Raw genomic sequence first — 27,796 nt, forward strand, 5'->3', positions numbered from 1 at the left:
TCACAGCCCAGAGGGCCAACCGTGTCCTGGGCTGCATCCAAAGCACTGTGGCCAGCAGGGGAAGAGAAAGGATTCTGCCCCTCTGGTGAAACCCCACCTGGATCCTGTGTCCAGTACTGGAGCCCTCAGCACAAGAAGGAGACGTGGACCTCTTGGACCAAGCCCACAGGAGGCCATGAAGAGCTCCTCACATAGGATACAGGGACAACTCTAATAACACCACTCTATGAACCAGGATCTCAATGGCAGTGAGGTGTAAAAACCACCAAGATCCCAGTTTCAGCACATCGCTGCTTTCAAGTGATGTGTGTGTGTGTGGTCAACGTGTATGTGAGGACCAAACAAATTCACTGTTGCTCTCTCATTAAATCTATACTAGCTTCAGACTTTGCTGTGTAGGACTTGTACAGAGGTGTCTCCCTCTGCTGGCACCAGACACAGAGCAACTCGAGGCTCCAGAACAAAAAGAAATGGGGAAAACTCCTTAAATGAACCCAAACTGGCATCACAACATTGACAAAATCCTCCCTAGATGGGTTAAGGTGGGATATAACTCACACGACCACTTCCATGGCATCATCATCTCCATCTCAACATCACACACCTCTCCACAAAGGTACATGAAAAACAATTTCAATGATGCTTCAATGGATTGAGAGAAGCCCTGAGTAAAAGGATTTGGGCTGCCTGGGGAGGAGAAGCTCCACACGAGCCAGAAATGAGCGCCTGCAGCCCAGAAAGACAACTGTGTCCTGGGCTGAATTCAAAAGAGTGTGGCCAGAAGGGTGAGGGAAGGGATTTTGCCCTTCTACTCCACTCTGCTGAGACCCCACCTGTAGTCCTGTGTCTGGTTCTGAAATCCACAGCACAAGAAGGAGATGGAACTGTTGGAACGGGTCCAGAGGAGGCCACGGAGATGATGGGAGGGCTGGAGCCCCTCTGCTCTGAGGACAGGCTGAGAGAGGTGGGATTGTTCAGCCTGGAGAAGAGAAGGCTCTGGGGAGACCTTAGAGCGACCTTCCAGTACCTGAGGGGGGTACAGGAAAGTTGGGGAGGGAGTTTTTCCAAGGGCCTGGAGTTACAGGACAAGGAGGAATGGCTTTAAATTGGAAGCAGGAAGATTTAGATGAGACATTAGGAAGAAATTCTTCACAACGAGGGTGGAGAGGCCCTGGCACAGGTTGCCCAGAGGAGTGGTGGCTGCCCCCTCCCTGGAGGTCTTCAAGGCCAGGTTGGATGGGGCTTTGAGCAAGCTGACCCAGTAGGAGGCATCCCTGCCCAAGCCAGGGGGGTTGGAACTGGATGGGCTTTAAGGTCCCTTCCAACCCAAACCATTCCATGCTTCTATGATTCCACAATTCTACGATTCAATGACCTCATGCCACCAGCTGGACAAGTGTCCAGGGAAGGAAAGAAAGCCGAGTTTGGAGAAGACAGTGAGATGTCTCTAATTTATCCTCTCCTGCCTATACTTTATGGCTTTCTTAATTCGGCTCCTGCTCCTATTAATGTAGTTAATGTTGAGATTATATCTATTTTCTGGCGTCAGGCCGTGATTTATTCCAGCCATTTTTCCGGTGCCGGCTCCCACGCTGTTAAATCAAGCGAGTTGCCAATTAAGTGCTGACTGGGGAAGTGGATGCAATCTTAAACAGATATCTCACCGCAAATTAAACCGGGAGGTTCTTAACGGGCTGCACGAGGCCAAACCGCTGAACCTTGCAGAGCTGGGAAAGGAGAAAACAAAAACAGCCCCCAAAACAAAGAGGGAGAAAAAAACACCACCACAATATCCAAGTTGCCCGGAGAAGAAGGACCTCAGCGTGTTGGTTGACAGAGGTTGAATATGAACCAGCAGTGGCCCAGGTGGCCAAGAAGGCCAACAGAATCCTGGCTTGGATCAGCCATGGTGTGGCCAGCAGGTCCAGAGAGGGATCAGCCCCTAGACTCAACATTGGTGAGGTCACACCTTCAGTCCTTTGGTCACTTCTGGGCCCCTCACTCCAAGAAGGACATTGAAGGGCTGGAGTGCATCTAGAGAAGAGCAATAAAGCTGGTGAAGGGTCTGGAGAACAAGGGTTATGAGAGGCGACTGAGGGACCTGGGGTTGTTTAGCCTGGAGAAAAGAAGGCTGAGGGGTCACATGATCACTGTCTAAAACTCACTGAAAGGAGGTTGTTGAGAGGTGGAAGTTGGTCTCTTCTCCCAAGGAACAAGGGATAGTATGAGAGGAAATGCCTTCAAGTTGCACCAGGGGATGTTTAAGTTGGAATACCAGGGAGAACTTCTTTACTGACAGAGTGGAGAAGCACCGGGCAGTGGAGGAGTCCTCATCCCTGGACACGTTCAAAAATCAGGATACAGTTTGGTCGGCTCGGTAGTGTTGGGCTGATGGTTGGACTGGATGGGCTTAGACTTTTTTTCAAACCTTAATGATTCTATGATTGTAGAAATGGCTCCAAACCTGCTCTCAGGAAGAGGCAACGACAGCTCTGCTGCTTCCTATCCCTCGCCACGACCATCAACAATGCTTCCCTGCATCTATTGTTTGCCTGGAGAGCTCATAATGAAAAGCAACGCACGAAACGAAGCGCTATTATTAATAATCATGAGGAGCTTTTGTGATAACAGCTCATGGTAAGTGGTGAACAGGTTTACGTTCCTCGAAGATAGAGCAGGTGCTAAAGCAAAAAAAAAGGGGAGGAGAAAGCCAACAGAAGATGGACGTGGAAATGATGGAATGGGTGCAGAGGAGGCTACAAATATGATCCGAGGGCTGGAGCCCCTCTGCTATGACAGGCTGAGAGAGATGGGTTGTTCGGCCTGGAGGAGAGAAGGCTCTGTGGACACCTTAGAGCAGCTTCCAGTACCTGAAGGGGCTACAGGAAACCTGAGGAGGGATTTCTTCCAAGGCCATGGAGTGATAGGACAAGGGGGAATGGCTTTAAATTGGAAGGGGGAAGATTGAGATGACACACTAGGAAAAAATTCTTCATGCCGAGGGTGGTGAGACCCTGGCAAAGGCTGTCTAGAGAAGTCATGGCTGACCCATCCTTGGAGCTGTTCAAAGCCAGGTTGGATGGGGCTTTGAGCAACCTGATCCAGTGGGAGGTGTCCCTGCCCATGGCAAGGGCTTGGAACTGGATGGGCTTTAAGGTCCCTTCAGACCTTTCTATGATTCCATGATACAGAGGGGTACAGGGGTTCCAAAGATCCCCACACTTGGGCTGTACCCACGGCCAGGAACTGGATGGAACGAGAAGAATAAGCAGGTAAGAGGCTGCAATGTGTCCTGACAAGCAAAAAAAAACCTGCGTGGAGGACTGCAGCACCTCTTGCCAGCTGCTGAAATTCAATCTTAAGGGAAACACCATCACATATACTCAATCAACAAGGACAAATGACTTCACGAGCCGGCATCGCTATAAAAGGATCGTGTTCCTCAGTGGAACAAATGAGAGCAACTCTCTGGCTTGGAGATTTTAAAGGAAAATCCCTTGTGTGCTACCTCACTTTTGGAAGCCCAGATTGGTTCCTCAGCATGTGAGATAAACCACACCTCAATGTCTTACTTGTAGTGAGGGACCCAACCAGTATTGAATTATCTACGATGGATACACGGCCGTGTGCACAGAACTGGAGTATGAATTTGTTCTTCCTAGATTTGAAGTCCCCTCCAGGTTCTTTTTTAGTCACATCATCACTTAAGAGGAAATCCACCAAGGGTTAAGTGCTGCGCAAAGCACAAGTCGAAGAATGTCTTTGGCCCAAGAGATACAACATCGTAACTCACCCGTCACACCAGGTTCCTGGCCAAACGCTTGGCTCCATCAACAATGTGTTCTAAATCACATATGAACATTGATCCAATTAATGCAGCTCTTGCTAAACCAGATGATTTCTGAGTCACCTCCTGCCCATTGTGTAATCTTGGTTGCATTTAAAAGGAGGAAAGAACTTGAGGTTGATCTGAGCTTTCCCCCTTCTCGTCTTGAAGGCACTTCGCTACAAGTGGATGGTTTCTTCCCTACCAATTAACACAACAATTTGACAGTGCTCAACTGTTCCACACAGAGAAGCTTCCCTAGGTCTACAAGTCCTTTCAGATCCTTTTGGGACATCCTGCAACCACCCTGTCCCACTCTCCACAGCCCTAGGACAGGCAAGTTGGAAAAGAAGCTTGCCTTGACTTCTCAGGGCATGTGGCATGAAAACATCACAGTCTCGTGTGAGGAGATGCCAGGAGGAGCACAGCAAGGCACCTACACTCCAAACTGCTCACCAGGAGGTTGTGGGGATGGCAAGGGAACGGGAAGGGATGGGCAGCATCTCCAGGCCACAGCAAAACCACCACCAGCTCTCAACTGAGGCCCCAGCAGCACCTAAAAAATACCTGAAGGCTGGAAGAGTTGGCATTGTTCAGCCTGGAGAAGAGAAGGACCTGGGGACACTCTAGAGCAGCTTTCAGTGCTTAAAGGATGTTCTCAGCCTGTCCCCGTACGGCAGGTGCTCCAGCCCTCAGATCATCTCCATAGCCTCCTCTGGACTCACTCCAACAGATCCAGGTCCTTACTGCACTGAGGACTCCAGAACTGAATCCAGGGATCCAGGTGGGGTCTCACAAGAGCAGAGCAGACTTGGAGAAGCTCCAAGTGAGCTGGCAGCGTGTGCTCAAAGCCCAGAAGGCCAAATATGTCATGGGCTGCATCAAAACAAGCGTGGCCAGAAGGGCGACGGAGGGGATCCTGCCCTTCTACGCTGCTTTCATGAGACCCCACCCGGAGTCCTGTCTCCAGTTCTGGAGTACTCAGCACAAGAAGGATATGGAACTGTTGGAACAACTCCAGAGGAGGCCACGGAGATGATGTGAGGGCTGGAGCACCTCTGCTCTGAGGCCAGGCTGAGGTCAGCCTGGAGAAGGAACTGGGACACCTTAGAGCAGTTTCCAGTACTTGAAGGGGCTCCAGGAAAGCTGAGGAGGGACTTTTTCGAAGGGCATGGAGTGATGGGATGAGGGAGAATGGCTTTAACTCGGAAGAGGGAAGACTGAGATGGGACATTAGGAAGAAATTCTTTGCAATCAGGATGGTGAGGCACTGTAACAGGTTTCCTAGGGACGCTGTGGATGCACCACTCCTGGAAGTGTTGAAGGCTAGGTTGGATGAGGCCCCTGCCCATGGCAGGAATATTGGAATTGGATGATCTTTAAGATCCTTCCCAACCTATACCTTTCCTTGATTCCATGATTCTACAGTCTTTAAGGTCCCTTCCATCCTAAACCACTGCATGATTCTATGAATCCACAATCTTTACGGTCCCTTCCAACCCAAATCATTCCATGATTCCATGACCTTATGATTTTTAATGTCCCTTCCAATCTAAACCATTCCATGATTCTATGATTCTATGATTCTATGATCTTTATGGTCCCTTCCAAACCAAACCAATCCATGATTCCATGAATGTACAATCTTTAAGGTCTCTTCCAACTCAAACCATTCCATGAAATCCTTTGAAACGAACTCCAAATTAAGAGCTGCGTCGAGGCTGTCAAACCCCTCCTCACTGAGTCTAGAGCACCTCCTGTGCGGGGAAAAAAAAAGGCAGCTTAACCCATTTATTAGAATGATGAAAGCAAAGGGATCTAAAAATTGCACTCCTTCGTTAATGAGCAGCCGAAGGGATCGGTAAGCATAATTTCCGAGCCTGGTAATATTTTATATAATCGCCGAGCGGTTTAAATTGAAAACCCCCAACTGAATCAATATTTACTGCGTCGAAACGAAATGAATAGTAATAAGTCACTAAGCTCCCTGTCCTGTTTCATAACATAAAAAATTATATAAATGAGCACGGGCGCAGAGCGACCATCACATTAACTTTTACGGCACTTGGGGAGTCGTAACCGACTGTTCTCATCAAAGAAAAGTGTTCAAAAAACCTGGCTGGGAAGCCTCGCTACGGCATCGACAACAGGAAAAATAAAGGAAAAACGGAGGCAAGTTTCACCAGCGCAGGCAAAAAGGGACCCAGGAGCTCAAAGCGTTGTCCCATAGTGGGCAGAGTGCTCGAAGTGGCTCAGGGAGGCACATCCTCCCTGTGTACGAGGAGGTTCTGATTATAGAATCATAGAATGGCTTGGTTGGAAAAGAGCTTTGAGATCAGAGTCCAACTGTACCTGTACACCACTAACCTACAGGCCTGAGAACCTCATCTATCTGGTGTTTAAACGCCTCCAGGGATGGGGACTCCACCACTGTCCTGGACAACCTCTTCCAGTGCTTCACCACTTTTCAGGAAAGAATCACAGAATCACAGAATCACTAGGTTGGAAAAGACCCATCGGATCATCGAGTCCAACCTTCCTTTCAATCACTAAACCATGTCCCTCAGCACCTCATCCACCCGTGCCTTAAACACCTCCAGGGATGGTGACTCAAACACCTCCCTGGGCAGCCTCTGCCAGTTCCCAATGACCCCTTCTGTGAAAAATGACCCCTTCTGTCTTCCTAATGTCCAGCCTGAACCTCCCCTGATGGAACTTGAGGCCATTCCCTCTTGTCCTGTCCCCCGTCACTTGGGAGAAGAGGCCAGCACCCTCCTCTCTACAACCTCCTTTCAGGTAGTTATAGAGAGCAATTAGGTCTCCCCTCAGCCTCCTCTTCTCCAGGCTAAACAACCCCAGCTCTCTCAGCCGCTCCTCGTAAGACTTGTTCTCCAGCCCCTTCACCAGCTTCATTGCTCTTCTCTGGACTCGTTCCAGAGCCTCAACATCCTTCTTGTGGTGAGGGGCCCAGAACTGAACACAGGATTCGAGGAGCAGTCTCACCAATGCCGAGTCCAGGGGCAGAATAACCTTCCTGGACCTGCTGGTCACGCTGTTTCTGACACAAGCCAAGATGCCATTGGCCTTCTTGGCCACCTGGGCACGCTGCTGGCTCATGTTCAGACTCCATTCAATATGTTTTGCCCCTCCCCACAGTTACGGCTTCCTGCATTGTCCAAGGAGTGGTTTTTCATCCCCTCTTATTCCTTGGGTTTTTATTCTTAAGTTCAGAACAGCCCCGTGACCACAAGTGCCGTGAAAAGACCCCACATTTCTACAGCACATTTGATACAGGACACTCGGATCCACACACAAATAATAGTATCATAGCATGGTTTGGGTTGGAAGGGACCTTAGAGATCATCTAATTCCAACCCCCCTGTCATGGGCAGGGACACCTCCCACTGGATCAGGTTGCACCAAGCCCCATCCAACCTGGCCTTCAGCACCTCCAGGGACGGGGCAGCAACCGCTGCTCTGGGCATCCTGGGCCAGGGCCTCCCCACCCTTACAGGAGAACATTTCTTCCTATGTCTCATTTCCACCTCCTCTCTTTCAGAACAGAAAAACATTCCCACTCATGGACACGACTCCCCCAAAGGAAGTTCCTTCCCGTGTGCCAAAAATAATGCCCCGTTTTAACCTCGCATTTAAGAAGGAATTTAAAACCAGCAGTGACGCTGCCTTCCACAACCCCCGCTCCTTCTTACCGAGGCAGAAAACCTTTTTCCCTCTAAAACATCTCGAACCAGAATGGCTTTAGGTTTCCCCTGGAGATATGTCCCTTGCTGTCTCCATTCACCACCTCTTTTCTATGACAGAGGATTGCAGGAACGATCAGAATTCACTACCAATAATTCAATAAACCGTATTTCATAGAAACATAGAAACACTTGATTGGAAAAGACCTTTGAGACCATCAAGCTCAACTGTACCTGTCCACTACTAAACCATCCCTCAGCACCTCATCTACCCGGCTTTTTAATCCCTCCAGGTATGGGGACTCCACCACCTCCCTGGGCAGCCTCTGCCAGTGCCTGAGAACCCTTTGGGTGGAGAAATCCTTCCTGATGTTTAATCTGACTTGCCCTGATGCAACTTGAGGCCATTCCCTCTCGTCCTATCACTTGAGAGAAGAGACCAACCCTCACCTCACTACAACCTCCTTTCAGGGAGCTGTAGACAGTGATGAGGTTTCCTCTGCTCTCCTTCAGGCTAAACAATCCCAGGTCCCTCAGCCTCTCCTCATAACCCTGGTTCTCCAGCCCCTTCCCCAGCTCCACTGCTCTTCTCCCGACGCACTCCAGCCCCTCAATGATCTTCTTGGAGTGAGGGGCCCAGAAGTGCCCAAAGGATGGAAGGTGTGGCCTCACCAAAGCCGAGCCCAGGGCACAATCCCTTCCCTTTATTAAATAATTAAATCTGGATTCATTTAGGGTGATATTAAAGGAAATTCTTTGCAATCCAAACAAATTTCAGCATGGAAACCCGTTGAGGCTTGCAGACAGGTGGCCGTCACAATCATGCCAAGTTTGGGAACCCATCTGACCTTTCTTTCGCACTTTCCCAGCTTTAACAGCTGTGACCTCACAGACCTCCACTTCTCCTCCTCCAAATTCTCCTTCCAGGAGAGGAGGTGCAGATGCTGCGGCGCCCAGCTGGTGCCCAGGGATGGACGAATAGAAAGATGGGGGGCAGAGAAGCTGCCAGATGCAGATGGTTTGCTTCACCACGAGCCTCACCAAAGGGGCATCCATGCCAAGAGTGGACGTAAATCCAGCCTCACACTGAAACATCAGATATCAGGAAAAATTTCTTCATGGAAAGGGTTCACAGGCACTGGAAGAGGCTGCTCAGGGAGGTGCTTGGAAAAGACCTTTGAGACCGAGTCCAACCATACCTGTCCACTACTAAACTAGATCCCTAAGCACCTCATCTACCTGTCTTTTAAACACCTCTCAGGATGGAGACTCCACCACCTGTCTGGGCAGCCTCTGCCAGTGCCGGAGAACCATTTCCAGGAGAAAGTGTTTCATAATGTCCAATATGAACCTGCCTTGGTGCAACTTGAGGCCATTCCCTCTCATCCTATCACCTGGGAGAAGACACCAGGACCTACCTCACCACAACCTCCTTTCAGGGAGTTCTAGACAGTGATAAAGCCTCCCTTCAGCCTCCTTTCACCAGGCTAAACAATCCCAGATCCCTCAGCTGCTACTTATAAACCTTGTTCTCCAGACCTTTCACCAGGTTCACTGCCCTTCTCTGGAAGCACTCTAGCCCCTCAATGTCCTTCCTGGAGTGAGGGGCCCAAAACTGAACCCAGGACTCGAGGTTTGGCCTCACCAAGGCCAAGTCCAGTGGCACAATCACTGCCCTGGTCCTGCTGGCCACACTATTCCTGATCCAGGCCAGGATGCTGCTGGCTTTCTTGGCCACCTCGGCCACTGCTGGCTCCTATTTGTCTCCATATCAAGCATAACACACCTAAACTCAACTGGAAAGTGTCATTATCTCAACCCAAGAGCAAAACACGCCTGCCGGAAGTGATTTGCGAGCCTGCTCTGCAGGCACCACAGCATTTCCCTTCTCCATTTCTTCTCCTCATTGTGTGGAGCCCTTTCCAGGCCCTGGAGAACAGATACTGCTGCCCTGCAAAGCTCTTGGAGTTCTTCTTTATGAAGAGTGGTAGGCATATGGTGTTGTGTTGATGGTTGGACTTGATGATCTTAGAAGTCTTTTTCAACCTTAAAGGCTCTTTAAGGCTCAGTCGTGCTGGCACTCCAAAACTTGATGTTCAGAACTTCTTAAACCATTTTAATGGAATCATGGAATGGTTTGGGTTGGAAGGGACCTTCAAGCCCACCCAGTTCCAACTCCCTGCCATGGACAGAAACACCTCTCACTGGATCAGGGTGCTCAAAGCCTCATCCAGCCTGGCCTTGAACACCTCCAGGGATGGGACATCCACAACTTCTCTGGGCAACCTGGGCCAGGGCCTCACCATCCTCATGAGGAAGAACTATTAAGGTTGGAAAAGAACTCTATGATCACCCAGTCCAACCATCAGCCCAACACCATTTTATCTCTTAACCATCATCTATAAGGACATGGAAACCAGCGCAATTTTAACGGGCTTCTGATTAATGAGGCAGCTGAGTGTGACACCCACTCAGTCTTTCCTTTTCTGCCAGGAAAGGGTTTGCTCAGAGGGGGAGCAGAACCCACCACATAAACATCCTTCTGCATTCTGAAACGGAATGGGGGGGTGCGCCATGAGAAGCTCAACGCGAGACAGCAATGTGGGCTTGCAGCCCAGAAGGTCAAACGTGTCTTGGGCTGCATCCAAAGCAGTGTGGCCAGCAAGATGAGGGAGGGGATTCTGTTCCACCCTCATGAGACCCCACCTGGAATCCTGTGATCAGTTTTGGAATCCCCAACACAAGAAGATCGAACTGTTGAAATGCATCCAGAAGGGGCCACAAAGATGACCCAAGGGCTGGAGCCCCTCTGGTCTGAGGACAGGCTGAGTGCGTTGTTGTTGTTCAACCTGGAGAAGAGAAGGCTCTGGGGATACCAGAGATATTAGGAGGAAATTCTTCACACTGAGGGTGGTGAGGAAGTGGCCTAAGTTGCCCAGGGAAGTCATGGCTGCCCCATCCCTGGAAGCGTTCAAGGCCAAGTTGGATGAGCCTTTGAGCAACCTGATCCAGTGGGAGGTGTCCATGCCCCTGGTAGGGGAGGTGGAACTAGATGTGCTTTAAGGTCCCTTCAAACCCAAATCATTCCACAATTCACTCCACAATTCTAATCCAATAGTTTCTTCCAGCCTTTTTCTCACGCCAGTAAGAAACAGATGGATCCATCCTCCAGCTTGAAATGAGATAAAATGTTTACTTAGCCTGGAAAGAATTAATCAGTTGAAAATGATGCTTGAGGAGTTGCCAAGTGACCTCTGTGCCCCCACAAACTCTTTCCCGAGCCCTGAGACCTGCCCGGGCACAGCATGGTGCAAGAAGCCCAGATGCCGGCAGCAGTTGGATGTGGCCCAGCACAGCCGTCACGCGGCAAGGTTTGAACAAAGGTAGCACGACTGGACCATCACTGGGAGGTGGTGAGAAGCGATTTGGGTCATTTCTGCAGCGTGGAGCTGCCGTTCAACTGCTCTGCACTCCCCTCTTCACTTTTTATTTCTTAAATCATAGAATCATAGAATGGTTTGGCTTCAAAGTGAACTTAAAAGATCATCCAGTTCCACCAGCATGCCGTGGGCAGGGACAACTCCCCCTGGATCATGTTGCTCAAACTCTGATCCAACCTGCCCTTGAACACCTCCAGAGATGGGGCAGCCACAGCTTCTCTACTCAACCTGTGCCAGGGCCTCACCACTCTCACAGTAACGGATTTCTTCTTAAGGAGGTTGTAGAGAGGAGGGTGATGGCCTCTTCTCCCAAGTGACAGGGGACAGGACAAGAGGGAATGGCCTCAAGCTCTGCCAGGGGAGGTTTAGGCTGGACATTAGGAAAAAGTTCTTCACAGAAAGGGTCATTGGGCACTGGAACAGGCTGCCCAGGGAGGTGGTTGAGTCACCTTCCCTGGAGGTGTTTAAGGCACGGGTGGACGAGGTGCTAAGGGGCATGGTTTAGCGTTTGATAGGAATGGTTGGACTCAATGATCTGGTGGGTCTCTTTCAACCTGGTTTTTCTATGATTCTATGATTCTATGAAATCTCCCCTCTTCCAGCTTAAACCCATTCCCGCTCATTGCAAAGGCTGCCAGGTGGAGGCTCCAGAAGAAGACATGGCAGGGGGATTAGAACTAGATGGTCTTTAAGGTCCTTTCCAACTCAAAGCACTCTGATTCTACAACATGTAGACCCAACCGTGCAGTGCAAAGCCACGACATGGGGAGGATCCCCTGAATTCTGGTGTCACAGCACCTGAAATGGGTTCCCCAACACTGGAGATGACCTCTCTGGTTGCCTGGGCACAAACTTTCCCACCTCCCACCTGAGTTTTGCGCCAAAAAAATTCATCCCTGACTCAAAACTGCTGATGCGCAGCTGAAAACTCCCGATTTTTAATCTGCATAAACCTCCTCACTAAGGATGTTCTGCTTTTCTTTGATAGCTGCTCTACTCTGAAAGCACAGAGAGGCCGTCACAAAAGAGGGGAAATAAAATCCCAGCTAATGAATTCCCACTCATCAGCAAATCCTCTACCAACAGACCGCAGGCGCGCTCCCTGCCTATTATAACCACTAAGTAAAATGTATTGGCTTAATGTGACATGCAGTGGGAGCAACCAGGCAGCAAGACGTTCCTCATGAGTGGAAGCTCTTGAAAAGCTACGATACAACCGTTTGCGAGCACACTGCAATGTTATACGACATCAGTGGTACCCCACGTACTGGTTAAAGTCCCCACCAGGAATTTCTCCACTTAGTTTGGGAGCTGCTAATGCTTGAGCACCACCACGATGTGACTGGAAGGTGATGGGGTCAGTGTGGAAAACTCCAAACCCCCTGTTATGCCTCAGCACCTCCTAAATGAAGCATTTAATAGAATCATAAAATTGATTGGTTGGAAAAGAGCTTTGAGATCATCAAGTCCAACTGTATCTGTCCACTACTAAACCATTCCCGAGTACCTCATCTACTCGGCTTTCAGACACCTCCAGGGATGGAGACTCCACCACCTCCCTGGGCAGCCTCTGCCAGTGCCTGAGAACCCTTTGCGTGGAGAAATCCTTCCTGATGTCCAATCTGAACCTGCCCTGGTGCAACTTGAGGCCACTTCTTCTCGTCCTATCACCAAATCATGATGCATCAAATCACTTGCACTGGGAGGTGTCCCTACCCATGGCAGAGGGTGGGATCTGGATGGGCTTTAAAGTTCCTTCCAACTCAAACCATTCCATGATTCTATGATTATCCCAATGTGCTTTAAGATCCTGGGAACAAGGTTTTGTCCTCGACCTCTGCAGGAAATTCAATGCACTCCTCCCAAATAACACAAGACGAGGGCTGTTGAGTGCACCTCACCAGCTCAGAAAGGCAAGAAGAAGCCCAGAAGGCCAACTATATCCTGGGCTGCGTCTAAAGAAGCGTGGCCAGCAGGTCGAGGGAAGTGATTCTGCCCCTCTATTCCTCTCTTGTGAGACCTCATCTGGAACACTGTGTCTAGTTCTGGAACCCTCAACAGAAAAAGGAGCTGGAACTGTTGGAATGGGTCCAGAGAAGACTACAAAGATGATCCGAGGGCTCGAGCACTTCCCTTAGGGGAGAAGCTGAGAGAGTTGGGCTTGTTCAGCCTGGAGAAGAGAAGTCTCCCAGGAGATCTTATAGTGACCTGCCAGAACTTGAAAGGGGCTCCAAGAAAGCTGAAGAGGGACTGCTCACAAAGGCTTGGAGTGATAGGACGAGGGTGGACGGGTATAAATTGGAGAGGGGCAGATTTAGGCTTGATATAAGGAAGAATTTCTTCACCATAAGAGTGGTGAGACACTGGAACAGGTTGCCCAGGGAAACTGTGGCTGCCCCATCCCTGCAGGTGTTCAAGGCCAGGTTGGATGGGGCCTTGGGCAGCCTGATCCAATGGGATGTCCCCGCCCATGGCAGCGGGGGTTGGATATAAATGATCCTTAAGGTCCCTTCGAACCCAAACTCTTCGATGATTCTATGATTTTGTGCTGGTTTTGCACGGATTCGATGCTGCTGGCATCAGCGGGGGGAGCGCTGGCTCCCTCCTCACCGGGTTGGCTGCAGTAATCGAGCTCAACTTCGGAGGAACTAATGAAAACCAAATAAAAGCAGGACTCAGAGGTTAACCACCAGCTTTAAATGCATATGAAAATACTTAAGAATAATGGGATTTTCTTCTTTTTAATTTTGGTTAATGGCGTTGTCGAGTTTGGAATGGATTCGATTAAAGAGAAAACTGTCGCGCTTGAACCTGGGGAGGCCACGGGGGGTTGTTTACTCAGCGGGGTTGTTGTGTTCATCTTGGATCTGCCCTTTCCTGGAGCCTGAAGTATCTTTGAAGCCCCCAGTTCCCTAAAACCTGGGTCTTTTCTTGCTTGGAGATTTCATCCCATGCTGGACGTATGCTGGTTTTGAGCAGAAAACGAGACTTTTGAGATTGGGTGAAAAAATGGAGAATTCCAGCTTTTTCTTAGAATCACAGAACTATAGAATAGTTAGGGTTGGAAGGGGCTTTAGAGATCATCAAGCCTAAATCTGCCCCTCTCCAGTTTATACCCGTTCCCACTCATCCTACCGCCACAAGCCTTTACGAACAGTCCCTCTCCAGCTTTCTTGGAGCCCCTCACAGGTACTGGAAGGTCACCATAAGATCTCCTGGGAGCCTTCTCTTCTCCAGGCTGAACAAGCCCAACTCTCTCAGCTTCTCCCCTAAGGGAAGTGCTCCAGCCCTCTGATCATATTTGTGGCCTCCTCTGGACCCGTTCCAACAGCTCCATCTCCTTCTTCTGTTGAGGATTCCAGAACTGGACACAGGACTCCAGATGAGGTCTCACAAGAGAGGAATAGAGAGGCAGAATCACTTCCCTCGACCTGCTGGCCACACTCCTTTTGATGCAGCCCAGGACGCAGTTGGCCTTCTGGGCTGCGAGCCCACACTACCGGCTCATTTCGAGCTTCTCATCGACCAGCACCCCTGGTCCTTCTCTGCAGGGCTGCTCTCCATCACATCACCCCTCATCGTGTACTGAAATCAGGGACTGCACCAACCCAGGTGGGGAAATACAACACAGTGAGAGGTTGTCCCAGTATGGGGGGAACTGGGAGGACTGGGAGGATTGGGAAGATGGCCCAGGCAGGGACGGGGTAGGGGTGGTGCAGCCCCAGGTTCCTCCTGCAAAGCCGCCCCTTGGAATGTGGGGCTCAGCGAGCCCGGTGGGAAGCTTGAGAGCAGCTAAGTGTTAGCTGGGATTTGGGGGGAGTAATAAGGAAACTGGGGAAAAAAGGAGGAAAATGAGGAGGGGGGGAAGAAAAGGAAAAAAAAGAAAAATGAAAAGAAGTAAAAGAAAAGGGAAAGGGAAGGAAAAAAAAGGAAAAAGAAGAAAAAAGGAAAAAGAAAGAGAAAAAGGGAAAAAAGAAGGAAAAAGGAAAAAGAGGAAGAAAAAAGAAAAAGGATAAAGGAAAAGGAAACAAAAGGAAAGGGAAGGGGAAGGGGAAGGGGAAGGGGAAGGAGGAGGACGACAATGAGGAGGAGAAAGGAAAAGAAAAAAACAAAAAAAAGAAGATAAAAGGGAAAAGAAGAAAAAAGGGATAAGGAAGAGGAGAAGGAAAAAGAGAAGGAAAAGGAAAAGAGAAAAAAAGTAAAAAATAAAAATAGAAAAAAGAAAAGGAAAGAGGAAAGAATAAGAAGGGGATAGGAAAAAGAATAAAAAAGCAAAGGTAAAAAAACGTTAAGAAGAGGAAGGAGAAAAAGAAGAAAAAAAGTAGAAAAAAGAAAAAAATGGAAAAAAAGCCGAAGGGAAAGAGGAAAAGGCAGGCGAGAGCGGCCAAGGGCCGGTATTTGAGCCTGGGGAGAGCTTGAGGACACTTTACCCCAAGCTTTTCCATCAGAGAGGATGTCGTTCTTGTTCCCCAAAGCCCCTCGTGGGCCGGGATTCCGCGGGGTCAGATCAGGGCTGCTCAGCAACAAAGCGGGGTGCGCGTCCCCTCCAGCCTCATTAAAGAGATTAAAAGTGGTTCCTATTGGAAAAAAACTATGCCTTTTCCCCTGGGAAGTGCGGGTTCCGCATGTCTTGAACGTCTCCCATCCCAGCAGATGGATTTGACGTTAATGAGATGTCATTTGGGAGAATAGTTTCACATCCCTTCAATACAAAACCGCGCTCAGAGCCTTAAACCTCGTCAAAGCCCACGTCGAGGCGATTAAAAGCGAATTTACAACCCAGACCAAAGAAAAGAAAACAAAACAGGAGCCGCCAACTCACAGAATCCATGACACGGCCGATTTGAAAGGTGATGGAAACGGCTTTGCGAGTGATCTGCTTAACACGGGCTTTGTGTTTACTCCTCGCTTTCCTGTCATTGAATTGGAGTAGAACAAAATCAAAGGGGACTTTAAGGCCATTCGTCACGTTTCGACTCCTCTTTTCACATTTCAACTCCTTTTTTTCATGTTTTGAGTCCTTTTTATACATCAACACATCCAAAGCCAGTGAGGAGGAGAGGGATTTTATCATCCTATAACAAGGAATTAACTCCTGGCACCCCAACCTCTGCCTGTTGGGTTGTGATGGACAGGAACGGTTAGACTCAATGATCTCAAAGGGCTTTTCCAACCAAGAGATTCTATGATTCCATAATTCTATGGTTCCATGATTCCCTGATTCTGTGATTCCACAATTCTATGATTTCATGCTTCCGGGATTTCATGATGTTCAAGATCCTTCATCAATCACAGAATCGTTTGGGTTAGAAGGGACCTTAAAGATCATCCAGTTCACACCCCCTGCCATAGGTAGGGACACGTAAAACATTCAGGATCCTTCGCCAACCACAGAATCGTGGAATGGTTTGGGTTGGAAATGACCTCAAAGCCCGTCTAATTCCAAATCCTTGCCATGGACACCTCCCACTGGATCAGGTTGCTCAAGACCCCATCCAACTTGGCCCTCAACACTTCCAGACACAAGCCAGCCATGACTTCTCTGGGCAACCAGTGTCTCACCACCCTCATCATAAATAATTTCTTCCCAATATCTCATCTCAACCTCCCCATTTTCAGCTTAAAACTGTTTCCCCTCATCCTATCCCTGCACTGCAAAGGCTGGAGCACCCTCTGCTCTGAGGACAGGCTGATACAGGTGGGGTTGTTCACCCTGGAGAAGACAAGGCTCCAGGGAGACCTTAGAGTGGCCTTCAGTACCTGAAGGGGCTTAAAGGAAGCTCGGGAGTGACTTCTTCCAAGGGTATGTGAGTGATAGGATGAGGGGGAATGGCTTTAAACTGGAAGGGGGAAGATTTAGATGAGACATTAGGATGAAATTCTTCATGTGGAGGGTGATGAGGCACTTGCCCGGGTTGCCCAGAGAAGTCATGGTTGTCCCACCCCTGGAGGTGTTCAAGGCCAGGTTGGATGGGGCTTTGAGCAGCCTCATCCAGTGGGAGGTGTCCCTGTCTGTGGTAGGGAGTTGGAACTAGGTGAGCTTTAAGGTCCTTTCCAACACAAACCATTCAATGACTCTACCACTCAACGTGCTCCAGGCCAAGGAACACAAAGAAAAGAAACAAAAGCAAAGTACACTGGGTTTTCCTCTGATGACAAATATTTTCTATTGAGCAGGCGTTTCTCTGACAAACATCATCTCATCTTCTTTACTTATTTATAGCGCTGGAGGAGTAGGACTGTCCTGCAGGAGGCACCACTAAGCATGCTGAAGGAAACGTCTAAGCAGCTCCATAAGAGCCAGACTATTGTTTGCAGAATCTTCTTTTAAACATGTGCATCAGTGGTTTAGAATGAAACTCTTCAAAGTGAGTCAACGCTCAATGTACCAGAATCCCCTTCCTCGCCCTGGTGGCCATGCTTCTTCTGAGGTAGCCCAGGGCACAGTTGGCCTTCTGGGCTGTGAGTGCACGTTGGTGGCTTGTGTCGAGGTTCTCATCAATGAGCACCTCAAGTCTTTCTCCTCAGGGCTGCTCTCAATCACGTATCCATCCACAGATTGCCCCAACCCAGGTGTAGGACCTTGCCCTTGTTGAAAGAATTGGATGACCTTTAAGGTCCCTTCCAACTCAAACTGTTCTATGAACCTCATGTGTTTCACACAGCTCCACTTCATAGAATCATAGAATCACAGAATCACAGAATCATAGAATCATAGAATCATAGAATAACCAGGTTGGAAGAGACCCACCAGATCATCAAGTCCAACCATTCCCATCAAACACTAAACCATGCCCCTCAGCACCTCGTCCACCCGTGCCTTAAACACCTCCAGGGAAGGTGACTCAACCACCTCCCTGGGCAGCCTCTGCCAGTGACCAATGACCCTTTCTGTGAAGAATTTTTTCTCCAGCTTCTCCAGGTCCCTCTGGATGACAACTTCTCCATGGTAACTCACTCAGCAGAAAGAGGCTGCACAGCGGGAGGACATCTCTCTACAGTTTCCAAGGGATGACCAACCATGCCCTCAAGAGGAGCAAAGGAAATTTAGGGCAAGCAAATCACAACCCTTCAGAGCTTTGTACTCCTGCAAAGCCAGGCGAGATAAGGGGGAGGAGTGAAAAGGGGAATCCATAAATCTTAACCTCATTCACAATGATCTGGAGCTCTTATTAAGTAAATTAATTTAAGTTAATTTAACTCGATCATGACTCCCGATCACAGTGATTTAGTGAGGGGGGAAATTGCATTAGGAAAGGCCACGCTCGCTAGATAGAAGAACGGAAGAAAATGAGATCCACTTAGCAATGTGAATTAATATGGAAATAGCAGGTGTAAATTTAACCTTATCAAGAGAGTGAAAATTATCTTCATAAATTTAGGAGAAACAGCCCCCGAGTCGCTTATAAATCTATTTAAAACCAAAATATTACAAAAAGTGGAGTAAAATTAATTTCAAATACACTCCTGTCCATCGCCACGAAGAGAAGTCAGCAGAGCAGGGAAGTTTCATGCAAAGCAGCGATAAGGGAAGGACACGACTCATCACCCAGGGTGAGAACCAGGCAACTCAGGACCTGCAGTCACTCCTCCTGTCACTCCTTTCCCATCTCCTTCTCCATCTCAGCCTGCAGGTCAACCCAAGGGCAAGGTCCTGCACCTGGGTGGGTGGGTATCTGAAGGCTTCAGAGTTCCTGGAGCTTCAGGTTGCAGTCGGGATGGCATCCAGAGGGAACAGGACAGGTTGGAGAAGCGGGGCTCTGTGAACCTCATGAGGTTCACCAAGTGCAAGGTCCTACACCTGAGTCAGGGCAAACCGCGGCTTCAGTACCAGATGAGGGGCGATGTGAGTCAGAGCAGCCCTGAGGAGAAGGACTTGGGGTGCTGGGGGAGGAGAAGCTCAAAATGAGCAGGTAATGTGCGCTCACAGCCCAGAAGGCCAACTGTGTCCTGGGCTGCGTCAGAAGAATTGTGGCCAGCAGGGTGAGGGAGGGGATTCTGCCCCTTTACTCTGCTCTGGTGAGACCCCACTTGGAGTCCTGTGTCCAGTTATGGAATCCTCAAAGGAAAAAGGAGATGGAACTGTTGGAATGAGTCCAGAGGAGGCCACAAAGATGATCCGAGGGCTGGAACACCTCTGCTATGGGGACAGGCTGAAAGAGTTGGGATCGTTCAGCCTGGAGAGGAGAAGGCTCCAGGGACATCTTAGAGAAGCTTCCACTACCTGAAGGGGCTCCAGGAACACTGTGGCAGGACTTTTTCCAAGGGCCTGGAATGATGGAACGAAGAGGAATGGCTTTACATTGGAAAAGGGAAGAATTAGACAGGACATCAAGAAGAAATTCTTCACAATGAGGGTGCTGAGTTCCTGGCACAGGTTGCCCAGGGAAGTTGTGACTGCCCCATCCCTGGAGGGGCTGAAGACCCAGCTGGGTGAGGATTTAAGCAACCCAGTCCACTGGGAGGTGTCCCTGCCTCTGGCAAGGGGTTGGAACTGGCTTAGAGGTCCACTCCAACATAACCCATTCTCTGATCCAAACCTTCCCACTGGGTTAGCAAAACCCAGCAAGCAGCTCCCAGATTGTTCCTCATTACCGGTCCAAGAGGATGGAACGAAAAAACCCATAAACACTCCAGGAGAAGCACTTGCCATGTGTTTCCTCCAGACAGCCCAGATGATTGATCACACACAACGAAGGTAACAGGGAGACCAAGTAAGAGATTTATTGCTCCTTTAAACCATAATTGTTTTAATTTGCTGACGGCATTTTATCAAGATTTGTCCGCAAGAGCCGTAAGGCCTCAACTCCATTATTTAAAGAAGTCGACGTTTAATACGTATATAATTATTCTACAGGTGGCAGCTCTTCAGCCAATCGTGGTGGCTCCTCTGCAAAATCACTGGTTGGTTGAGCAGGAGCCACCACCCAGCAGTTGGAGATTCTGGCTCTAACCCTGACTGAAGCTCCTGCCTTCTTCACCACAGTTCTCCATCCATCAACCATCGAGATCTGGAGTAACAAGCGGCGAGAGAAGACTCTGAGCTGAATAGTCAGGAGCTTGAGATGCTTTCTGTCAACTAAGGCTGAAGTTCATAGAATCATAGAAGGGCTTGGGTTGGAAGGGACTGTTCTTTGAAGACCATCCAGTTCAACCCCTCTGCAATGAGCTGGGACATATCAACTACATAAGGTTGCTCAAAGCCCCATCCAACCTTGCCACGAATGATTCCAGGGATGAAGCTGAACTAAGGCTGAAGTTCATAGGATCATAGACTGGTTTAGGTCGGAAGGCACGCTTAAAGCTCATCCAGTTCCAACCCCTCTGCAATGGGCAGGATCATCTTCAACTGCATCAGGTTGCTCAAAGAACCACCCAACCTGATCTTGAATGTTTCCAGGGATGGGACATCTCCCACCTCTCCAGAAAACCAATTTGGTCATCTATTATAGCACTGGATTGAACGTCTGCATGTGGACGTCACCAAGTGGCACCAGATTAAAGTGGACACAGCTACAAGAAGCCTCACTCTCTCTCCCTCACCACTCATGCCTGGAAGAGCCACACGTAGAAAAATTAAAAATAATACTTCTAAAACTATTCTATTTGGGGTGAAGAAGAAACACAATAATTACTGATTTGATGACAGAATTGTAGAATCATTAAGGTTAGAAAAGACCTCTAAGATCATCGAGCCCAATCAGCAGCCCAACACCACTGTGCCAACTAAACCGTGTCCCGAAGTGCCACGTCTACACTTTTCATAAAGACCTCCAGCAAAGGACACTCCACCACCTCCCTGGGCAGCCTCTTTCAAGGCTTCACCACTCCTCCTGTAAATAACTTTTTCCTAATGTCCAATCTGAACCTGACCTGGTGCAACTTGAGGCCATTTCCTCTCTTCCTACCACATGCTCCTTGGGTGAACAGACCAACACCAAGTTCAATAAGAACCGCCTTTCAAGTAGCTGTAGACAGTGATGAGGTATCCCCTCCACCTTCTTTTCTCCATTCTAAACAATCCCAGGTCCCTCAGCCGCTCCTCATAACCCTTGTCCTCCAGTCTCTTCCCAAGCTCCATTGCTCTTCTCTGGACACGCTCCAGCCCCTCAATATCCTTCTTGAAGTGAGGGGCCAAAACTGAACCTAGGATTCAAGGTACGGCCTGACCAATGCTGAGAACAGAGGGACAATCCCTGCCCTGCTCCCACTGGCTGATCCAAGCCAAGATGCTGCTGGCCTTTTTGGCCACCTAGGCCACTGCTGACTCACGTTCAGCCACTCCCAACCAACACCCCTGGGTCCTTCTCCTCTAGGCAGCTTTTGAGCCTCTCTTCTCCAAGCCCGGTGCTGCATGGGACTGTTGTGCCCTAAGTGCAGGACCCAGCACTTGGCCTTGTTGGTCTCATCCCATGGATCCAACTTGTCCAGATCCCTCTGTAGAGATGTCCTACAAGCAGATCAACACTGATGTGGACGCATGTGTGTTTATTCATCTTCCTTGCAGCTTATTTAACCGCTTCACGGGAACAATTAATTCAGACAAGGGATAAACACAGAGCTCCAGACTACAAGAAGCCATCGGCCACCAACTCAGGCTAACGAGATTGCTAACATGATTTCACACTTTAACTCAATCAACTCAGTGTCAAAGTGGTGAAACAAAGAAAGAAACCAAGCATCGACCCCGACACAGAGACAACGTAGGAGCTTCCTGACCCGCCAGCATCTCAATCAGTTGCGTTCAAAGGATGGAAGAATTACCTGGATGTCATGGGACGCCTCGTCTTCCAGTTGGGGATGTGGCTGGTGAAGGATGATAAGGACCCAGCTGGAGAAACCCCGATCTTCTTCACTATCCTGTAGCGCGTCTTTATCACCTTGTTGGCTGGAGGGCTCTTTATGAAGTGCACGTTGGCTCCTACAAGAAAGCAAACGGAAAAAAGGTTTTGAAGTTCAGGTGCATGTTGGCCAGAAGGGACCTCATCAAAACTGCTCCAATGATTCTGCAGCTGTAAAAGGGACAGAATAACCCCAAGGTGGATCAGGAGTGGTACCACCATGGTTGATGGTAACAGAACGGCTCTCAGAGATCACAGAATCATAGAACGGTTTAGGTTGGAAGGGACCTTAAAGCACATCCAGTTCTAACCCCCCTGCCAGGGGTAGGGACACCTCCCTCCGGGCAAGGCTGCTCAAGGCTCCATCCAATCTGGCTTTGAATGAAATGCTTGGCTTAGAGTCATAGAATAATTAAGGTTGGGAAAAAAAAAGGACACACAGCTTGTTAAAGTGAGGAGATTTAGCGGGAGAAGTCTCCTCTTGCTTGGGATTACAGGAGGTGGAGAAGGTCATGAAGAAGATGGAGGGAATCCACCCCAAACTTACTCTAGATGCTTATAGAATCATAGAATCATTAAGGTTGGGGAAGACCTCTAAGATCATCCAGTTCAATGTCAGGCCAACACCACTGTGCCTCCTAAGCCATGTCCCAAAATGACAAATCTACACATTCTTTTAACACCTCCAGGGATGGTGACTCCACCACCTCCCTGGGCAGCCTCTGCCAGTGATTGACCACCCTTTTGGTGAAGTAACATTTTGTAATACCCAATCTAAACCCCACCCCTGGTGCAACTTGAGGCCATTTCGTCTCGTCCTATCACTTGATACTTAGGAGAAAAGACCAATCACTAGAACCTCCTCTCAAGGAGTTCCAGAGGGCAATAAGGTGTCCCCTCAGCCTCACCTTCTCCAGGCTAAGCAATCCCACTTTCTGCAGCCAGTCTTCGTAAGGCCCTTCACCAGGTTGGTTGCACATTGTCCAGCACCTCACCAGCCCAGCAGCAAAATTCTACCAGATGAACCGTGCACTCACCAACAATACATTCAACCGCAACATCTACAATGCAAACTGATTTACGCATTTCATCGTTCACGTATCCATCAACGACATCTTGGCTTGGATCAGAAACAGCACAGCTAGCAGGACCAGAAAATGGACTGTGCCCTTGGACTTGGTGCTGGTGAGGCCGTACCTCGAATCCTAGTTCAGTTTTGGGCTTCTCACTCCAAGAAGGACATTGAGGGGTTGGAGCGCGTCCAGAGAAGGGCAATGAAGCTGGTGAAGGGGCTGGAGAACAAGGGTTATGAGAAGCAGCTGAGGGACCTCAAGTTGTTTAGCCTGGAGAAATGGAAGCTGAGAAGCAACCTCTTCACTCTTTACCAAAAAGAGGTTGTAGTGAGGTGAGTGTTGGTCTCTTCTCCAAAGGAACAAGGGATAAGATGAGAGGAAATGGTCTCAAGTTGAATCAGGGAAGGTTCCGATTGGACATTAGGAAACATTGCTCTACTAAAAGAGTGGTGAAGTTCTCTACTAAAAGGCTGGCAGAGGCTGCTCAGGGAGGTGGTGGAGTCCCCATCCTTGGAGGGATTTAAAAGATGGGAAGATGAGGTGCTGAGGGCTATGGTTTAGCAGTGGACAGGTACGGTCAGACTCAACGATCTCAAAGGTCTCTTCCACGGTACTATGATTTTATATTTCAGGATGATCTCCTCGACAGTTTACTCTGCTGAATATTTCCTGCAATTTTCACTTTTACATTTGACTCTGGCTTTTCCTCCACTTGAGAACCGGCATTTTTTTTTGTGGCTTTAAGGAACGCCTCTAATTGCCCGACTTTTATAACGCACGGCTCTAACTGCCCAGATAATTAAAGCCGACACGCCATGCTGAGGCTTCGTCTTCTGCTTTTATAACTGATTTAAAGGGCTGAGTGTTTTTCTTGGAGATTCGCTCGTTAAAATTATTGCAAGGTTGAGAGGGGGAAAAGCCGAGTCGTTATTTGCCCTGAAAATGTTGCATCTGTCCTCACGTACTAGGACAGTGCTGTTTGATATCTTCATTGATGATGTAGACAGCAAGAACGAGGCCACCCTCAGCATGTTTGCAGGTCTCACCAACCTCAGTGGGGCAGTTGTCACACCAGAGGGACAGGGTGGCATCCAGAGGGACCTGGTCGAGCTGGAGAAGTGAGGCTGTGGGAATATCAGGAGGTTCAACAAGGCCAAGGGCAGGTCCTGCACCTGGGTTGGGGTGATATCTGGTTTCAATACAGGCTGGGGGACAATGTGAGTGAGCAGCCCTGAGGAGAAGGACTTGGGGTGCTGGGGCTGGAGAAGCTTGACATGAGCCAGCAATGTACGCTCACAGCCCAGAAGGCCAATTGTGTCTGGGGCTGCATCCAAAGCAGCGTGGTTAGCAGGGTAAGGGAGGGGATTCTGCCCTTCTACTCTCTCATGAAACCCCTCTTGGACTCCTGTGTCCGGTCCTGGAATCCCCAATACAACAAGAACATGGAACAGGTCCAGAGGAGGCCACAAAGATGATTCAAGAGCTGGAGAACCTCTGCTCTGAGAATAGGCTGAGAGAGTTGAGGTTGTTCAGCCTAGAGAAGAGAAGGCTCCAGGGAGACTTTAGAGTGGCTTTCCAGGGGCTCCAGGAAAGCTGGGGAGGGACTTTTTCCAAGGGCCTGAATTGATGGGACGAGGGGGAATGGCTTCAAATTGGAAGGGGGAAGGTTTACATGGAACATTAGAAAGAAATTCTTCCTTGGGAGGGTGGGGAGGCCCTGGTCCAGGTGGCCCAGATAAGTTGTGGCTACCTCATCCCTGGAGGTGTTCAAGGCCAGGTTGGACGAGGCTTTGAGCAACCTGGTCCAGTGGGAGGCGTCCCTCGCTGCCCATGGCACGGGGATGGAACAGGATGATCTTTAAAATCCCTTCAAATCAGAACCATTCCATGATTCTGTGCTTCATGGTGCACGTTAACCTCTAACACGGGTCACGCAGAATCACAGAAAGGTTTGGCTTGAACGCGACCTTAAATTTCCTGCAGTTACAACCCAAACCATTCTAGGATTTTACACTTTTTGTGGCTGCATAAGCTTCGAGCGGTGCCCGGAGGACACACGGCTCCAAAGAAACCACCAAGCTCAGCAGCGCACGGCCCGTTGCGGCGGGTGCCGGCTGATAAACGATGCTCATATCCCATTCAAATATGATGCAAGCAGTTTTTTTCCTAGTTTGTCTTCCACTGCGGTAGTAAAGTTTTTAATTAGGCAAGCTAATGAGATCGATTAGTCATTAGGAGTGACCTCTGGATCTCGGCGAGGAACGGGCATGTGTGCGGCGGGCTGATAACGGGGGACGCTGGGGTATTGTTTGTAATAAAAGCCAAAAGTGTTTGATTTGAGTGAAATGTGCCACGGGGAATACATCACGCGGAGAGAAAAAATTACAACCCTGGGAGGCTGTAATGAAGGGAATTAAACCAACATCCTATCTAAATAACATGATTATCTACACAAAACCCCTCCGCTTGCGAGTAATAATAGAAAAGGAAGCTCTTCGGAGAGGTTCTTTCACGAGGTGGTTAATGCCGGAGCTGGGAGCGAAGGCATTTTACACAAGAGCAGCTCCGGCATGAATTCCCCATCCAATTATCGCCGGGGAATTGGGTTTACCAGGTGCCAGCCCGGCTGAGCAGGGAGGGGGGCACGTTGTAAGTCCTAATAATTGGGGACCTCTTGTTGCTTGGGCGAGTGTGAGACGTGGGGATGGTGGTGGAGGGGTGGTTGGGGAGAGTCTGGGATGATTGGTGGCAGCTGAAGCGCATGTAGGGGTGAAAAGAAATGTTAATGAGGAATTCAACTTGTTCCCAGCTTAATAATTGTGTAAGGATGGAGTGGTGGACGAAGACGAGACTTTGTATCTCTAGGGAGACCTTATGGCTCCTGGGAAAACTTATATCTCTGAGGAGACCTTGTAACTCTGGGGAAAACTTATGTGTCCTGGGAGAACTTACAACTTCAGGGAGACCTCATCAAGGCCTTCCAGTACCTGAAGGGACTACAAGAAAGCTCAGGAAGGGCATGGAGTGACAGGACGAGGGGGAATGACTTTAAATTCGAAAGGGAAAAATTTAAATGGGACATTAGGAAGAAATACTTCACACTGAGGGTGGGGAGGCCCTGGCCCAGGTTGCCCAGGGAAGCACCTGAAGGTGTTCAAGTCCAGGTTGGATGGGTCTTTGAGCAACCTGCTCCAGTGGGCAGTGTCCCTGCCCATGGCAGGGGGCTGGAATTGGATAGGCTTTAATGTCCCTTCCAACCCAAACTATTCTATGATTCTATGATTCGGTGTGGCTAGAGCATCTGTAGGTGTGAAAATAAATGTTAATGACGTATTCAACCAATTCGAAGCCTATTAATTGCTTAAGGTCAGAGCAGTGAAGGGAAAGGAGACTTAATATCTCCAGGAAGACTGTATCATGGACTTCTAGTACCTGAAGGGCCTTTTGGTGAAGAAATTTTCCCTGACAATCAACCTCAACCTCCCCTGGTGCCACTTGAGGCCACTCCCTCTCATTCCGTCACCTTTCATTTGAGAGAAGAGACCAGCACCCACCTCACCACAACCTCCTTTCAGGCAGCTGTAAACAGTGATGAGGTCTCCCATCAACCTCCTCTTCTCCACCCTAAAATACCGCGGGTCCCTCAGCTGCTCCTCATACCCCTTGTTCTCCAGCCCCTTCACCAACTTCGTTGCTCTTCTCTCAACACACTACAGCCCCTCAATGTCCTTCTTGGAGCGAGGGGCCAAATCTTTAACATCACATCTCCCTGTCTTTTAAACACCTCCAGGTTGTGGTGACTCCACCACCTCCCTGTGAGGCTTCTTCCAAGTGCCTGAGAACCCTTTCAATGAAGAAATATTTCCTGATGTCCAATCTGAACCTGCCCTGGCGCAACTGAGGCCACTTCTTCTCATCCTATCACCAAATCATGATGCATCAAATCACTTGCAGTGAGGAAAAACCTTTGGATGAACCTGAATAAAGATTTATCACAACTCCGACACCTAAAACCAAATCATTCTGGTGTTTCCCATCACACGAGAATAATTTGGAAGGTGTCAGCCCTGAGCCGCGCGGCTCCAGTGCCCTCTTGTTTGGCTCCCAACTTGGCCAAGTCCCTAGAGTCAATGGAAGAATTTGAGATTGCTGGAATGCTGTTAGGAATTCAGTGTGAAAGGAGAAACCAGTGTTGGGGGACGATTAGCACTGAGCACCTTCCATATGTTCACGCAGAACGGCACAGCAAGAGGTTAATTTTATTGCCAAGAGTCGGCTTCCGAAAGGACCAGCCTTGGCTTTAAGAGGGGAATTGAATTTTCACACTCATTCAGTTCCGAGTTCTTTCAAGAGCAACGCCTATTTGTGCCAGGATGTAAATGACACTTTATGATAACAAACGGCTGCTTAATAGGAACGGAATCCATCAAAGGTGCTTCACCTGTGACCTTGAGTGAGGCTCCTCTTCATAGAATCATGGAACTGCTTGGTTGGAAAAGACCTTTGAGAACACTGAGTCCAGCAACACCCATCCACCACTAAACCATAGCCCTGAGCACCTCATCCATCCATCTTTTCAACAGCTCCAGAGATGGGGACTCCACCACCTCCCTGGGCAGCCTCTGACTGTGCCTGATAACTCTTCCAGTGAAGAAATTTTTCCTCATGTCCAATCTGAACCTGCCCTGGTGGAACTTGAGGCCATTTCCTCTTGTCCTATCACCAGTCACTTGGGAGAATAGACCAACACACACCTTGCTACAACCTCCTTTCAGGGAGTTGTAGACAGTGATGTGGTCTCCCCTCAGCCTCCTTTTCTCCAGCCTAAACAACTGAGGTCCCTCAGCTGCTCCTTATAACCCTTGTGCTCCAGCCACTCCACCAGCCTTGCTGTCCTTCTCTGGACACACTCCAA

The 27,796-nt window shown here is 49.1% G+C and overlaps 1 protein-coding gene across 2 annotated transcripts in view; it reads right to left on the reverse strand.

Moving 5' to 3' along the window:
• Nucleotides 1-27,796, reverse strand: part of ZC3H3 (zinc finger CCCH-type containing 3) — a 143,135-nt gene that overhangs the window by 70,705 nt on the left and 44,634 nt on the right. For both annotated transcript variants that reach the window (XM_069854758.1, XM_069854756.1), the window contains exon 4: nt 21,732-21,888. In XM_069854758.1, the coding sequence (XP_069710859.1) occupies nt 21,732-21,888 (157 nt within the window). The remainder of the gene's footprint in view (nt 1-21,731; nt 21,889-27,796) is intronic.

Source organism: Phaenicophaeus curvirostris, chromosome 3, assembly GCF_032191515.1.
Source record: "Phaenicophaeus curvirostris isolate KB17595 chromosome 3, BPBGC_Pcur_1.0, whole genome shotgun sequence".
NCBI classification, from domain to species: domain Eukaryota; kingdom Metazoa; phylum Chordata; class Aves; order Cuculiformes; family Cuculidae; genus Phaenicophaeus; species Phaenicophaeus curvirostris.